Genomic DNA, 15,793 nt, shown 5'->3' on the forward strand with positions numbered 1-15,793 from the left:
CGGTCACATTTTAAACCATACATTTACTACACGGGTCATCCTACAAAAAAGGTGGAAATGCTTGTCCCTTGCTTTTGCAGACTCCTTTATCATTTAATTTGACCCAATAATCCCATAATGATATATATTTAATAAATATAGACTGTCCTTAAAATGATGAAAAAGTTTATTTAATTTTCTTTTTTTTCCCTTTTCTTTAAATGTCTGGTCCTGAAAATTGCCCTGTCCCTTTGATCATACATGGAAGTTGAACTGTGTACTTATTATTTAAAACCATGTTTTTTATGAAACAAATCTAATTTACATGTATCTTTAACCCTGTATGAATTTACTACAACACTGAAATGGCAAAAATTACACTATTAATATGAATAATATCAAATAAATATTTGTCCCCCAAATTTATGTCATTGGTGTTACCCTACCCAAAGCACTTTTATTTTGAAACAATGCATCAGCTCGTTGCTCTTTGAAGTTTTGCATGGGTCAAGAGGTCAGTGAAAGTAGTGCAGTGGAGGAAGGCAAGGGTTTTTGAGATGTCTTACCTTATTTGTCTAAAATATCATGATATATCTAAGAATTTTGAGATAAGATTTTTTGGATGTCATTAGTGTTACTCTTCTAATGAGTACGTCCTAAGCAGTATTCCTTTAACTGACCAACATAAAAGCATAAAAACAAAACAAGATGGAAAATTTTATGAAAGTTTATAAGGTTTTTATCATATTCATTACGTATTTTTATATTCTAATTTTGTCATTGGTGTTACATTGTGTTAAACCAAGTTTTGGTGTTATGAATGTATTTTATTGTACTTTCTAGTAATATTTTGTTGTTGATATGGGATGTGAGACATTGTTGATATTTCAGTCTTTGCGTCAAAGCCTTTTTGGTTGAATATTTTTGTTTTCATTGGTTTTAAAGAAAAAAGTCAAACTGATAATCAAATAATTTCATACAATGCTGGGTAAAGATGAAGAATTTAATTAAACAAATATTAATAATCAATTATTTTTCTTGCTGTTATCATTCCTCTACTCAACCTTTAACTAAATACACAAGCTGTAATGAGAAAAAATATTTAGTATCAACATTAATGTTGTTTAAATCACAGGTAACACCAATGACAAATAAATGGATTCTTTATTAAAATGTATTAAAAAGTAAAAAATAGATTAAGCTCCCCGCTTTGCGGATTCATAGATTTTGAAGTTAATTAATGCTATTAAAGAAGTTTTGGGTATGTTGAAAGAAATTCATTTAAGCAAATTTCCATAGAATGACCCACACAGAGGATGTTAACTGCACATTACCCTACTATGTTTTGGAAATGTTGTGAGAGTTTCTTACACATTTTAATTCCTCAGATAGCCAAATGCAGCACAAGCTAGTGAGCGTGCTCAGATGCTGACGTCTGCGGCTGCGCTGACTGTAACGCCTGCCACCAGAATTGTAAGGTAACATGATCAAAACACTATCAAAACGGCAAAAATCTCTGCAAAGTGACAAGGATGCAGCACAGAATTGATAATATTGTGCATATTTAACAGATTAAAAGAAAGTAACAGATTAAAGGACGCTTCTTTGATTTTGAGGTTGTATGCAAAATCCACTTGGCTCAAAAAACCGAGGGGGGCACGTGCCCCCTCAGTTTGATCATTTGGTTAGAAACATTCCTCAAAATACCTTCCTTCGTGTTCATCAGAACAAAAGGTTTGTGTAACAACATGAAAGTGAGTAATTGATGACAGAATTTTCATTTTTGGGTGAACTGTCCCTTTAACATCCAATTAAACACTACGGGGGCAGTTTACCAGACAGGGATTAAATCTAGTCCAAGCCCAAAATGTTTGAGACATCTTAACTGAAAACAGCTTGTACTGACATATCTTTATGGCATTGTTTTATCTCAACATTTGTAGAAATATATTCTAAGGTCTAATCCTGGCTTAATCTAAACCCTGTCTGAGAAACTGACCCCATATGTGCATCATTCCTGGGCACATGAGCTCACCGTCTTATTTTAGGCATTCCCTTAATAGATTTTGTCCCAATCCATGTCCTATAGTTTCTCCAAAACTTCACATATTTAATGAGTTGAATAATGTGAGTTAGGAGACAGAATGTGCTGTGTTGGGAGAGTCCAGTAGCGGGATTGGGAAGCAATGCTTATTAAATTCCACAAATCTGATTTTCCTTAAAGAGACAAGGCACCAACATACACCACTAGATGGCAGAGTTGCACCAATCCTAAACTCTATTGAACTCAATGGGGCAGATTCCTAGACAGGGCTTATCCTAGTCCCAGACTAAAACCTACACACCCGTAGTGTTTTTTGTAAGGTATGTTTATAATAATGACTTAATATAAATAAGGCCTAGTCCTGGATTATCTTAAACCCTGAACGGGAAACCGCCCCAAAATGGTATAAATAAAACCAGGACACAACAATAATATTGCATATCTTTATAGAAAAAATAAGCTTTCACATTTCAAAAGTTTTTTGCTCGTTTTTCAGGGTTTTACATGTTTTTTTGGTCATTTTATATTTTTTATAGTTCCTACATTTACGTGGTAAATAAACATTTTGGCAATTGCCTGCTCGCTCATTCTCCACCACAGTACACAATTGCAACTGAGGTGGAAGTCTCCGCATCTCAGTGATGCAGCTGACTGCCATTCATGAACAAGCGTATAAGACAGTTCTGCTTAAGGTAGAAGGCCATTCATACAGCAGTCCTACTGTGCTCCTAAAGATATGTCACTGTGGAGCAGCAGGGTGTTTTTTACTGTCAGTAGGCTTTGATAATAAACGCTTCCTCTTCCAATCCCAGTCTGAATTACTGGTAATGTAGTAGCATGAGGCTTAGTTCACAGACCAGTCCAGTGTACCCATACTGATGAGCTAAGACTCAAACGCTCATGTATGTCCTTAAGTTCTGATCACATTTCTGATGGAACCAATAAACACCATTGTCATTTCTCAAAAAGACACTTAAACAGGAACAAAAATAATGCAATTTTTTAACACACACACTCACACACACATACACAACATAGTTATGCAAACTATACTATAGTAACTAAAACGTAATCAGTATAACACAGTACAGGTAATTGGCCATTCCCACAAAAACGTTTTATGTTATAGATGGCATCAGTGGGATTGATATTATTAAGAGCTGCTAAAGAGGCAATTCAACCACATTTAGGGTTCGTGCAAAAGGTTCAGTGCAAAAACAATGGTGCAGGTGCGACAGGCTGGCCACGAACCCATTCACATTAGAAAGACAAGTTGACAAAACATTGCTGTTCTTTAGTTCTGTCACAAAAGTCCTTCATTTGATCTACACCAGCATGTCAACATTAAAATCACATTAGCTTATTCCAAGCTCTTAATTCTTGCAAACACTACAAGGTGACTTATTTTTACATGGTAAAAAATTAAAACAAGTCCTAATTATTGCCGACTGATTTCACATCTATAATCTACAATTGATATACTTCAGACTAACACCCAATGCCAGCACAATGTTTCCTTAGCGATCATAAGACAAATCACGAAGTGTGATATTACTTATGCTTCAGCATTTGGATTTAAAGGGATGCTTCATTCATAAACGAAAATTTTGTCGTCATTTCCTCGCCTTCAAATTGTTCCAAACCAGTATAAATTATTTTGTTTTGCTGAACACAAATTTAGATATTTTTACAAATGTTTTCAACCAAACAGATCAGTATTATTTTTTCCTACTATAGAAGTCAATGGTGCCCCAGATCTGCTTGCTTACAATTTTTTTTTAAATATCTCAATTTGTGTTAAAATGTATACAGGTTTGCATCAACTTAAAGGCGAGGTAATGACGACAGAATTTTCGTTTTTTATTTGGATTTAAACAAATTCTCAGTGCAAGGAAGTTTTATTATTTACTAAAAATGTAAATGTAAATATAATTTAGTAAACTTTTGAATATGTCCAATCTTGACATTGTAAAGGTTGTTTTGTTTTTTGTACAGCGACCTTGAGCTTGGAAAAGGTGCTTTATAAATAAAACGTATTATTATTTCCGAGATGAATCTGATGAATCTATATACCAGGTGTGAATGTACCCACATCCTTCTTGAATTTAGCGCACAACATCAATGCTAATCTATCTGAATGAATGAATGAACGAAAAACAGTACTTAGACTTAAACGTATGTGCTGAACGAAGCCACAGTACAAAGCTTATTGAGATACACACATAGACACCGTCTTAAAAAGTGCTAACTAAAAACAACACAACAGCTACTTTCCTACCCTTTGTTAAATTTTGCTCTGAACTCACTGTTTTAACATTCAAATGAAACATATGGAAGCCATGTTAAGCGAATGCATTTGTCCTCTCACTCATACCCTGTAAACAGTGACTCAATTGGCTTAGAGACCTTTACAAAAAAATTGAACAGTTGGACTCTCTCAATTGAACAGCACAGCAAAACAAAACAAATAAGAAAATGTTAATAACTGAATAAAAATTGCACATTAACCTTCCGGGATAAAGACACTAAAAAGGTAGAAAATAAAGAAAGACTCACAAAACGCTATAGGAACACAAATAAAGTAGAAGAAAAACATGCAAAAATGGCATTAAGATTGTTTTGCACCTTTTTTCATAAAGTTTCACCTTTGGCAAAGAAATGTTTCACAGCAGTACCTCGCGCCACCCAGGTAAACTTGGCATATATCACAGATGCAACAAATACAGTTAGATTTGTTTTTGCTTCTTTGTTGTCAGTGATCTTTCTTCTTCTTCCCCTCATTGTACCATTCAGTTGTGTCACACTGTCCCTCTGTGACATCGAATACTTTTTTCCTACGCGATCATGTATTGGGTGATGGCTCGAAGCGCATACAGTAGCTCGGCCTGCAGGCGTGCCTCCATCACTAATAAATTTACATGGACCTAAAAATGAAATAAAAGCACGATCTATAAAATAATCATTAAAAAAAAGGTATACATGTGTGTTACACAGAAAATGTATAAATAACATTATAATGACAAAATTGAGACTACACCTTTAAAGGTGCAATGTGGGACTTTGTGTCCTGAAAAGGTTTCCCACACTGCACCTTTAAATATATGATACCAAAATGTATGCAGAATAACGGTGCAATGTTTGACATGAAGAAAAGTGACAGACCTTATCTGAAGCTTTGACGGGGGACCAGGACAGCGGGCAAAGAGGGGTCTTGCTGGAATCCGGGTAGCATGCCACAGCTTTTATATAAAGCTTCAACCCACGCTCCAATAATCGATTAACTTCTCCATAATCATAATCGTCATATCTGAAGGCAAAAATGATTGAATTGCTTTATTTCAGCCTGTTCAAACAGACGAATTGGTCACACAAATTACTTACATTTCACAGCCTCCGCTCTTGATAAGCCATCATTGCATTTAATTTCATGTTTCATTGACATGCAAATCACTGCATTTCACAAACCAAGTCAAATAATAGCTTGAATTAGTGAAGTTGAGGTCTTTGTGGTACCTAATGCCGTAGATACAATGAATGTAGTTCCAGATGGCTCGCTTGAGGTCAGGGCTATGAGGAAAAGGAAGTGAAGCCACATTTCGGAATCGCTCGTCTAGCAAGTGGCCTATGTCGGAGTAGAGCCTGTTAACCAGCGAGAAGCCGTGGTCCTCCCACGAGTAGTCCTGTACATAAAAAGCAACAAAAACAGCAACTTAACCCAGTTATTTTGGGAATGGCTAACTATAGAAGACACAAAGTACTCCTATTTAAATCAAATGTCACACATAGGGACCATGTGAATGATATGGACATCTGAGAGGTGTGGCCAGGGGTACAAAGCTTCCTTTTAAGGTTTTAGGAGTAATGTTGTGCTGACAGTCTTAAGAGGGGAGGACGGTAGCTATTCTGACCCTTAGTAACTCTTGGCTCTATATTATGTTTGGTAGGTGAAACCCAATGTAGATTCTAAGCCCCACCTGCACTCGGAATACTTGGAAATGGTCCTCCTCCCGTCTGGTAAATTCCTGGTAGCCGAATTCTGGATCTGTGACGAAGCGGGAGGGGTCTGCGGAGCACATCTCCTCCTCCTCTTCTTCCACATCTAATACAGGGTTGAATTTGAGAAAGACAGCTAATGAGGGGGAGACAAACTTAAGATGTTTTTAACATTCAAGTATATCCCAAATTATGTTAACGCAGCAATACGAAATGGGGTTATATGACATACACGTGCTTATCATACCCGTGTGTGGGAGTGTCTGTGAATGGGGTCGATCTCCATTTCGGTCCTCTTGTGATTTTTGGATTTGCTCTCGAAGACAAAAGAACTCGCCGCTGGAGTCTAGGGACTGTAAAAAAAAGCATAAAAAAATCAAACCAGGCAGTTTCTACCACTATGATTTCTCACTTAAATAGTTATGCCCCATATCTGCACCATTTTTTACTAATGTAGGTCATTTTCTGACTATTGTATTGTTTTTTTATATGCTGGACACCTGGACAACTTGCACTGTTACTTATTTGCATCTCTGACTTTGACAAGATTTGGGTATCATGGCATCTGTACAATGCAAAAAATCTGGGAAGGTCATGCGTACCTTCCTCCGTTGTGTTTTTTCTGTGGGTGCAGCAGGTGCTGGTGATAAGGCTGTGTTGCCATTAGCAGCGTCACAGAGACAGTAGCCGGGGGGCGTGCCGTGAGGAGCTCTGGGAGTCGCTGTGATGTCCGAGTCAGAACCAGAACCGAAAACAAAACTACACAGGGAGTGACAGTGGGCAAGAAGAACCACCGCCTGAACCAGTTCAGCAAGAGACCAGCACTGCTCTCCTGTCTTTAGTAGATCCTGAAATACACAAATGAGCATTTGCAATACTACATCCACATACGAAAAAAGCTAAAAAGGTTGTGCCATTCATGTCACACACCTGTATGTGCGAGTGCGCCGTGAGCCAGGGTTGATGGGCCAGGACCTTGTTGATATGGTCAAGGTGCTGAAGACGAGGGGGCGCGGCCTTCAGTCCCTGAAGCCATAACGGATCTCCTCCTACTCGCAAGAACTGAGCCGAGTGCAAAGATAACAAGTACCTACAGTGATGCCGTGCCGCAGCCTGAAACACAAGCAGAGGCGCTTTACAATGATGCATGTAAACATTTTTTAGAAATTACTACAAGAAAGCAGTTTGTAAGGTTTCATACCATGATGGCAATGTAATGGCGGTAGTGCAGAGGCAATGGGCCATCCATATAGAGGATGTAGTGCTGGGTTCGCAGGAAACTCTCCAGGTACTGTGGATGGGAGGCCATCTGCTGAGACACTGTGTCCAGACGCCCCCTGCTGGCCAGAGCCTTCACACACAACAGAGAAGCACGGTCTTTCTCAGAGTTCACCATCACCTGTCAGATGAATAAACATTGAGAAATTATTGTTTTCTTAAAAAGAAAAAAAAACATGAATTTACAAACATTTACAATTCAACTTTCCATAGTGTCGCAGCATGTATATAAAAAGTCTCTAGTTTCAATGCATCTGCTAATCTCAGAGGACCTATCTTGCAATAACAGATGCACTTGTGCTAGCAGCATTCCTCAAATTGTTTCATAACAACAAAAACAACAAGAAAAAAAGAGAGAAAGTGAAGCACCAAACAAACACAGTCTCCTCAGTGGGTCCTGCAGCTATCCAGAGAGAGTAAAAAACATTTGGCCTCCTTTAGCGCACAGACTAGAAAAATCTGTCTGTTGACACGCCAAATCTAGCACTTTCGCACCTCAAGATGCTTAAAATACATCCTGATTATACTGTAAATACAGAAACTGGTCACCATACCCAGTTAAGTATAGTTACGGGCGCACAGACTGGAATTTATCAGATAGAAGCAAAATTCTGTTTTTAGATATTAAACACCTCTTTGAAAGGAAAGAGGTTTGAATGTGGCAAATACCATTTCCTGATCCCATTCTTGAAGCAGCATTGAAAAGATAAGACATCTGCTGAGTTTTTATGCTTGTTAAAATGCTGACTGTGAAGGCCGACTAAGGCCTTGTGCGTGTGCCTTTGGCCTGCTTTGTGTCTGACTGTGGGATTATAGAAATCCTACCCACTCCCCTACTGATTTTGACTCCAAGAGAGAGAGAGAGAGAACCAGAAAAATTAGAGAGTAAAAACAAACTGAACAAATAAAAACAGATGAAAGCAAATAAACATTGCTGGGTTTTAATATATTAGATTTTTTTATATTTAAAGGGGTCATGTTATGAGATTTTTTTTAAAGATGTAAAATAAGTATTTGATGTCGCCAGAGTGCGAATGTGAAGTTTTAGTTAAAAAAACTCCATGGATAATTAATTAAAATTGCCACTTTGTAGGCCTGAGCAAAAATGTGCCGTTTTGGGTGTGTCCTTTTAAATGCAAATGAGCAGATGAAATGCAAACACTGATCACAACGATGGTGGTTTGTTGCAATTGAAACTCAATTGTGCTGTCAATAATCTTCTCTTTATCCCTCTCTCTCTGCACTAAATAGCAGTGCAGTGGTTGGATAGTGCAGATTAAGGGGCGGAATTATTGTAATTCGCCTTGCTACCTACCTCATAAAACAGGCGAAATCTGAACGACCTAATTTTTCACATGCTTGCAGAGAATGTTTTATCAAAACTAAGTTATTGGGTTGTTCTTTTTCACGTTTTCTAGGTTGATAGAAGCATGCGGGACCCAATTATAGCACTTGAAAAACATGAAAAAAGTCAGATTTTTTTGTGCATCCGTGAAAAAAGTTTATATAATAATTCAACAAAACGTAATATCATTCTTTGGCACTGAAATAACTTTGACTTTTCTGATGATGTCATCAAGGTCGAGTATGTGGGAAAAATATGACCAAAGTGCCACTTTTTAAAATCAAATAAAATCATCAGGCCCAATTTACATTATTTTCTACTGAATACAGTGTTTCGCCCAGAAACGCATGATATTGCAGAAAGTAAATGCAAAGGTTTTCAATGCCGTTTAATGTTGTTAAAGGGACCGTTTAGCCAAATATGAAAAATCTGTCTTCATTTGCTCACCCTCATGTTATAACAAAGCTGTACAAATTTCTTTGTTCTGCTTAACACAACAGAAGATATTTGTAATCAAGCAGAAAATAAAGCACAATTTACTTTTATAGTAGGATAAAATACTACTATGCAATTCAATGGTGCTCAAAAACTATTTGGTTACAAGCATTGCTCAAAATATCTTCCTTTGTGTTCAGCAGAACAAAGAAAGTAAACCAATTTAAATTATCTCTTTAAAAAAAAAACAATGGAAGTGTAAATTTATTTAAAATATAAAAATGAATACAGTCTGTCTAATGCTAACAAAGAGAAAAAAGGGTGGTTTCCCACACAGGGCTTATCTTAGTCCCAGACTAAAATGCATGTTTGAGCTGACTTAATTTAAAAACAATTGGCATTGATGTTTTTTAACATATATCAGTGTCATTGTTTTGTTTCAAGATGCAAACCAGTATTGTTTTTTGTAAGGTATATTTGTAAAAACTCCTTAAATGTCCTAATATAGCTAAGGCCAAGTCCTAGATTAATCTAAACTCTGTCTGGGAAACTGCCCCAATGTGATTTTTCGATTGATCAGCAAAAAAGTAAGGATCTGTCATTCCTAGCATGTGAAATGAAACCGCATATACTCATGGCAGCGGTTTGTCTATACAAGAGGTCTTCTGTAGAAAAGACAGTAGTGGCTAACTCCTTCGAGTAACCCGCTGCTCAGTGCGGCTTGCTGGAGCCAGTCATGGGGAGAAGAAGGTCAGTTACACTTTTTTGGGGGGGGGGGGTGGCTTCTGACTGACCTCAAACATGAACGTGGTCACGTAGTGAAATCTTGTTACATAGTTACGGGGGACAACTGAGGACCCCGGCCAAAACAGCTCAGAGCCAATATAACTCTCACTGACAGCACTCACATCAGTACAGCGTGTGCCACAGATTAAATTCCTATAGGCAACAAAAAGTTATTTTGTAGCGCAGCGCATGACTAAAAAAACATTCGAATTACAAATATAAAAGGAAATTTGGAAGAAAACCGCTGTGCAAGTTTTCTATTAAATTCTGCAGGCACTCATTCTGTCCAGGCCTAGCTATTTGTCTTCCCTTCCCAGCTTTTCACACTGTGGTTGACAGATAGAAGAGGATTATAAATAGCTCCAAAAGACAGCTGAGATAGCAGTTGCAGAGATAAGAAAGAAAAGCTCAATCCTGCGCAAAGGGACAACAAAGATCTCTCAGCTTTACTTATGTGGGTCAACATAAACATCTTTCTGGACAGGTTCCTCAAGTGAAGCCTTTAGTAAATATTTGCTGCCTACGACCAGATTTAGCATTGTTCAATCAAACCAGAGTCAAGTTTCACAAATGTTCAAGGTGAACAAAATAAGTCATTCTAGATTTTTAAGGTTTTTAAATGTCTGCTTTTATTATGAACTTGGTTTTATAATCATATTACACTGCAACTAGATCATAAGTCTGCTTAAATCTGATAACTACCTGATATAAATAATTACGGTATGACGAAATATGAACAAGGACATTGACACGGTTTCTTTAATCATTAAAAAAAGAAATGCATATCAGGCTGGTGCTGAAAGCTATAAATGTATCGTGCATTGGGCATTCACAGAGCCGAGGCTTGCAAAACATACCACAATACCTAATACCTAGAAAGTCAGGCATTCTGACCAACTGCATCAAGTGTTTATACAGATGTGTCCAATTTATGCTTTGTTTGGATATCATTACTACATTACTATTCTGATCCAGCTGGAAAGTCTCTTCGATATTCTAAGTACTTATGGTGTATGTATGTCAATAACCCGAAGCCACACAGAGGCAGTCCTTAATAACAGATCAAATGCAATTCACCACTGGGACTCAGGTGCACTTTCCGAGACCCTAGTAAACATATCACATGTCTTTAAGCCTATTTGAAATACCCAAAAGTAATCAGCGGTGAACCAGAAAAACAGGCAACTGTAAATAAAGACATATTCATAGTCTAATGTGGTTAAATACAGTGTTTTCTGTATTGACAGGGAGAAAGAAACCACAGTACAACTGCGGGGAAGTCTGTACCTGCGAAATGACACGAAACATTGCAATTAACTACTAATGAAACTTCAAAATGATAGACTAATAAAAGTTTTATTAGATCATTCAACTTTATTGTCTGCACATGGAAACAAGCCAACGAAATGAGGTGATACGTGCTGCTCACACCCATAGAGTCGACTCAAAAAAAAACCTGCCACAGATGCTGTCAACAAAGCTGTGAAAAACAATTGACACAGTTAATTGTCTCACATTTGAAGCAGAAAATGAAGTAAAAAAAGCTCGCACAGGACATGACATGGTCATTTATAAGAGTGTAAGGTTATTTTGAAACTCTGGACAATTGCGGTGTCTAAAGGATGTCTCATCAGCATCAGAAGCAAGCAAGGACATGTCTTTACCAACAGTCAACACGAAACAGGAAGTAAGTCTCATATCCTCTTGGCGAGCCCCTAAATTCACCTTTACTTGCATTTATTGGGTACAGTCATATGCATTATGGTAAAATGACAAGGTAAATGCATTTTTACCTAAAACTGTATCTCAGGCCTATGCAGAATTCATTTTAGGCCATTTGTTAGGTTAACCAGAACTGAAATACAGAAAACAGGATCATAGACTGATATCACAGATCGTAAAAAGGTGCATTATCATTGGCCTTTCCATTAACAAACAAAACACTCGATTTGTATAGATTTGCATGCACTCGTACATTTACATTTGAATATTTTCATGAGTACATTTCTCGCCCAAAAACAACAAAGTACATAAACATAAGAGAGACATTCAGTATAGGACAACTGCATTTGGCATGCACCCAACCAACAGAACCAGGAAATCTGCCGATGTGAAAAACAGACAAACATAAGCCAACTGCGAGCCTTTTGTTATTTGAGGACGGTCCAAACATGAGGCATTGAATGACTGGGGGCTTCGGTTCAGGGACTGAGTCCAGAATAAGAGCAAGATGCGACATTCAATCTGCATTCTCCGGAAGCCTAGAGGGGTCTACCCTTGACACTCACACATGTCCCAACTGCCCTCACACAAACCCACCGTTCTCTCGCTCTTTACAAAGGAAACACTATTTTGGCTTGCCAACCTGGAAGCCAGGAGGAACCAAAAAGCCAGCTGCACCTCACTGCGGGTTGGATTGAAAGGAGCCTGATGGCAAACGAACACAGACAAACACGCCAAGCCACATATGGATAGAGTCAGACAACCACAAAGACTGACATTAACATAAACAGGCCGTGTGACATACACAGACCAGAAGCCTACGGATATACACAGTTTAAATGTATGAGTAAAATATAACAGATTTGGGTATATTTGGGATAAACAAAAAATAAATGTTTCGGAGGAATTGTTTTCTAATCCTACTGCTGCTGCATGTACTTGCTTTCCTCTAATTAGTATTGGATCACAATGTCCTGCCATAAAATCATGGCTAGGTAAAAGAGGTACACGCTTAAAGTAAAAAAAAAACATGCTATTTATATGCTGATTTTAACTAAGGACTGATGCAAGACATTAGGGGAGCTTTAAAAAGCAATTTTCTGATGACTCGAGTATAATTTACAAAGAATCTAGTGGTTACTGAAAGAAAGAGGAACGTGTTTATAATGTTAACAATCCAAGTACAAGCCTGGGGAATTTTATGAGAACATATTTTTGAGAAATGTTTAAAATGACATTCCTCTATTGTTCTCTTATACGCATAACGGCGCCCCTCAGGTTAAAGGCGGTACTGCAGGCGACTGAGGAGAAAAACAACTTTGATTGGCAGTACATCAGCATCACATCACACAGAACGGAGAGAGAAAACACTCAAAACCAAAACAGCCAACTATGAAAATATGTTAAATCTCTTCCTTTAGAGTAACACAGATTGCAGCATCACGTTATGTGTTTTATATGTGCTAGCGTTAGATGAAAAGGAAACGCGACCAACTATAACAGCGCCACAGATCATGAGCCGACTCATTTGCATATATGCTTAGACACAAAAGCTTTGATATTTTACGATGTTAAAAGTATGAAATGCCTTATAATATAAAATTTAGAGACAGCTCTACTGAGTTTATGAATTTGATCTGACTCTCAAGTATTCATGCACAAAACAAGACTCCCCTGACAAGCAGCGCAATGCTCTGACAAAGGGCTCAAGCGTTCATCAGACGTGAATGAGAGTACCTAACACACAAAACTTAATTTTAACACATCAAAATTAATAAAAGAACTTCAAATATGTATGTTTCTGGCTTTGAAACCATTAATGAAATCTGTAACGATGTCATAGCAAAGCCCCTCGTCTGCACCAAAGTAACAGTTAAAGGTTTCAAGATTCTTTCTTCCCTATGAAGCATTAAATTCATTTAATATAACAGCACAGCATCAGGCTTTTCAAATGCACACCTTTGTAGGTCAATATGACAGTTTCAATATGGCAATTTGAAACAATGGGTTTCTGAAGCAGGAACTGGGTATATTGAAAGACACACAAAAAAAAATGATAATGGTCTTATAAACATTAACCGTCAGGTATATAGCATTAATCCGTCCAGTATTTCATATAATAAAAAGTGAAACAGGATTACAACGATGTCAGAGGTTCATTGCGAATGAATTCAAGCTGAACTCAAAGTCAAGTCATAATTCATTGGTTGAAAAGTAGCGACTAGAACAACAATAAGTTACCCACAGAGCACCAAGAGAGACGTAATCTTAAAATAAATAGTTTCTGTAGGCTAATCTTAATCGTGACGTTTTATGTATGTTAAAAAATAACGGAATTTACTAATGTTCATTTAAAGAGGAACTCTAGACTTGAATACAGTTTCACAAAAGACATGTCTTGAGCGCTATAGACATAAAAAAAATAAATGAACGACACAGAAAAGAGTTTCTGTGTTTTGTTTAAATGGACGGACTGTCAACTTTGAAACTTCCCTGCAAGCCCAAAAGTCCAAATACAGTTTAAGTACAAGTAATATCTTGACTTAAGTATTATAAATTACCTGATTTTGAACAAACTGGCACTGGGTTCCGAGGCGATAATCCATATTTTTTGTACAGATGATCATTTTCCTCTCTGTAAGTGCATGAACGCGACTCCTCTTGCTTTCTTGGTTCTTCTTACCGACTCGCTAACAAAGGCCAAGCCGCTGTGAGCTGTACATGTCCGGACATTCAGCTGCAGTGTCACTGGGCGAAAAAAGAATTGACTGACACATCCGCAGAGATTCTGTCCAATCAGAGCGTCAGATAGGCGGGGAAAATAGTACAATTTATCCAATAATATTTCTACGCAGTAACTGAGGCTGCTGTTTCAGGACGCCCATAGATATGTAAGACGCCAAAGACAGCGCCATCTATTGGATGACTGAAAAAGTGCAACCAATGCAGTATTCCCACCAAATACGAACTTGAGGGTTTATTCCAAAAGTACTACTACTTTCTGTCGTGTTATACAACTTTGTTGCGGTTGTTGTGGAGAGAAGAAACATGAATGAGTCTGCATGGGGGCAGAGAGAGAGAAATGTAATAAGGTACACTAACATGTTCACCTCCGTAATTAGAAATTTATATTTATTGACCTCCAGTCACTTCATGACAGAATCTAACACGTGGAAACCATAGCCTAGTATATCTCTTATTCAATATTACAAAACAAATAGGCTAACAGTTACCAAAAGCGCTAACAAAAAAAGAGACTTTCAGTAGGTATGTTGCTAACTCCGCTGTCGCGGCTGACGTTTTGGTTCCACTCAGCGAAACTCAAGATTTTCTCAGGCGGCGCGCGGTGCTGTTGAAAATAATGCTTCTGTTGGTTTGTTGATGGCGAAATTTCTGAGTTTTTATTGTTAACACCATCGGAAGAACCATAGGTACCTTCTCGTTTTCAGTCACAACCTTTCATGTTTAACAACTGGCCGTGCGAGCTCGCCAAAGTCGGTTGTTTGAAAAATAGTCGTTGTTTTTGCTGAAGTTGAGTAAAGACATTCTTGAAATTGTAAAGACATTTAGTTTAATTGCTAAACTACAAGTGAACGAAATTTTAAGAAATTTGACCGACTACCAAAGGTGGTTTTACATCTACCAAAATCTGCTTGAATGGTAAAGAATGGGACGCAGCCGTATAGCCATGTAGATGATATCTGTATATATAGACTGAATAAAGAGTGTTATTTGGTGTAATTAGGGGTTTGTTTTTTTATATATCTGACTTTTCAGAAGTGGAATATGTAGAGGATATATCAAACAGCTTATCCTGAAAGATTCAGGTCAATATCTTAACGATTTAAAAAGTTATAGCTAAAAACTTCATAATTTTCATGATTCGGTCACACATTTTCTTGAATTTTAATGGAAAACATGGGACCAAATAAAGTGATGATTTTCGAGTTTCAAATGGCCAGTATTTTGTTATTCTTTAACCCATATACATGATATTGGTCTAATTTAAAAGCTTTTTTCAAGCTCTTTCTATTTGTACAACTCGTTTTAGCATTTAACCATTTTGAAAATTTTAGCAACATACCTACTTTCAGTACTTGCACTCTGATTGTTGACCGTCTTTGATTTTTGACGTAGAAGTGCCATGCATGCAGTCATTTGTCACCCACTTTGGTAGGTGGCGCGGTCACAAAACCCTAGAGTCCTAAAAT

General features: G+C 37.5%; 1 protein-coding gene across 3 annotated transcripts; it reads right to left on the reverse strand.

Annotated features, from left to right (window-relative positions):
• Positions 1 to 2,452: 2,452 nt before the first annotated feature.
• sesn4 (sestrin 4) lies at positions 2,453 to 14,603 on the reverse strand. 3 transcript variants are annotated; one of them, XM_055178351.2, is made up of 9 exons: positions 14,144 to 14,603; positions 7,218 to 7,415; positions 6,947 to 7,129; positions 6,619 to 6,864; positions 6,249 to 6,369; positions 5,998 to 6,152; positions 5,537 to 5,703; positions 5,186 to 5,330; positions 2,453 to 4,947 (listed from the first exon to the last, which is right to left on the reverse strand). In XM_055178351.2, the coding sequence occupies exons 1-9, from the start codon at positions 14,207 to 14,209 to the stop codon at positions 4,858 to 4,860; spliced, it is 1,371 nt and encodes a 456-aa protein (XP_055034326.1). In that variant the 5' UTR covers positions 14,210 to 14,603; the 3' UTR covers positions 2,453 to 4,857. The 3 variants fall into 3 exon arrangements, with proteins under 3 accessions (XP_055034326.1, XP_055034327.1, XP_055034328.1); XM_055178352.2 differs by having other exon boundaries at positions 6,264 to 6,369; positions 14,144 to 14,587; XM_055178353.2 differs by having other exon boundaries at positions 5,998 to 6,122; positions 6,264 to 6,369; positions 14,144 to 14,565.
• Between the last annotated feature and the right edge of the window lie 1,190 nt (positions 14,604 to 15,793).

This window comes from Misgurnus anguillicaudatus, chromosome 16 (genome assembly GCF_027580225.2).
Source record: "Misgurnus anguillicaudatus chromosome 16, ASM2758022v2, whole genome shotgun sequence".
Classification (NCBI taxonomy): Eukaryota; Metazoa; Chordata; class Actinopteri; order Cypriniformes; family Cobitidae; genus Misgurnus; species Misgurnus anguillicaudatus.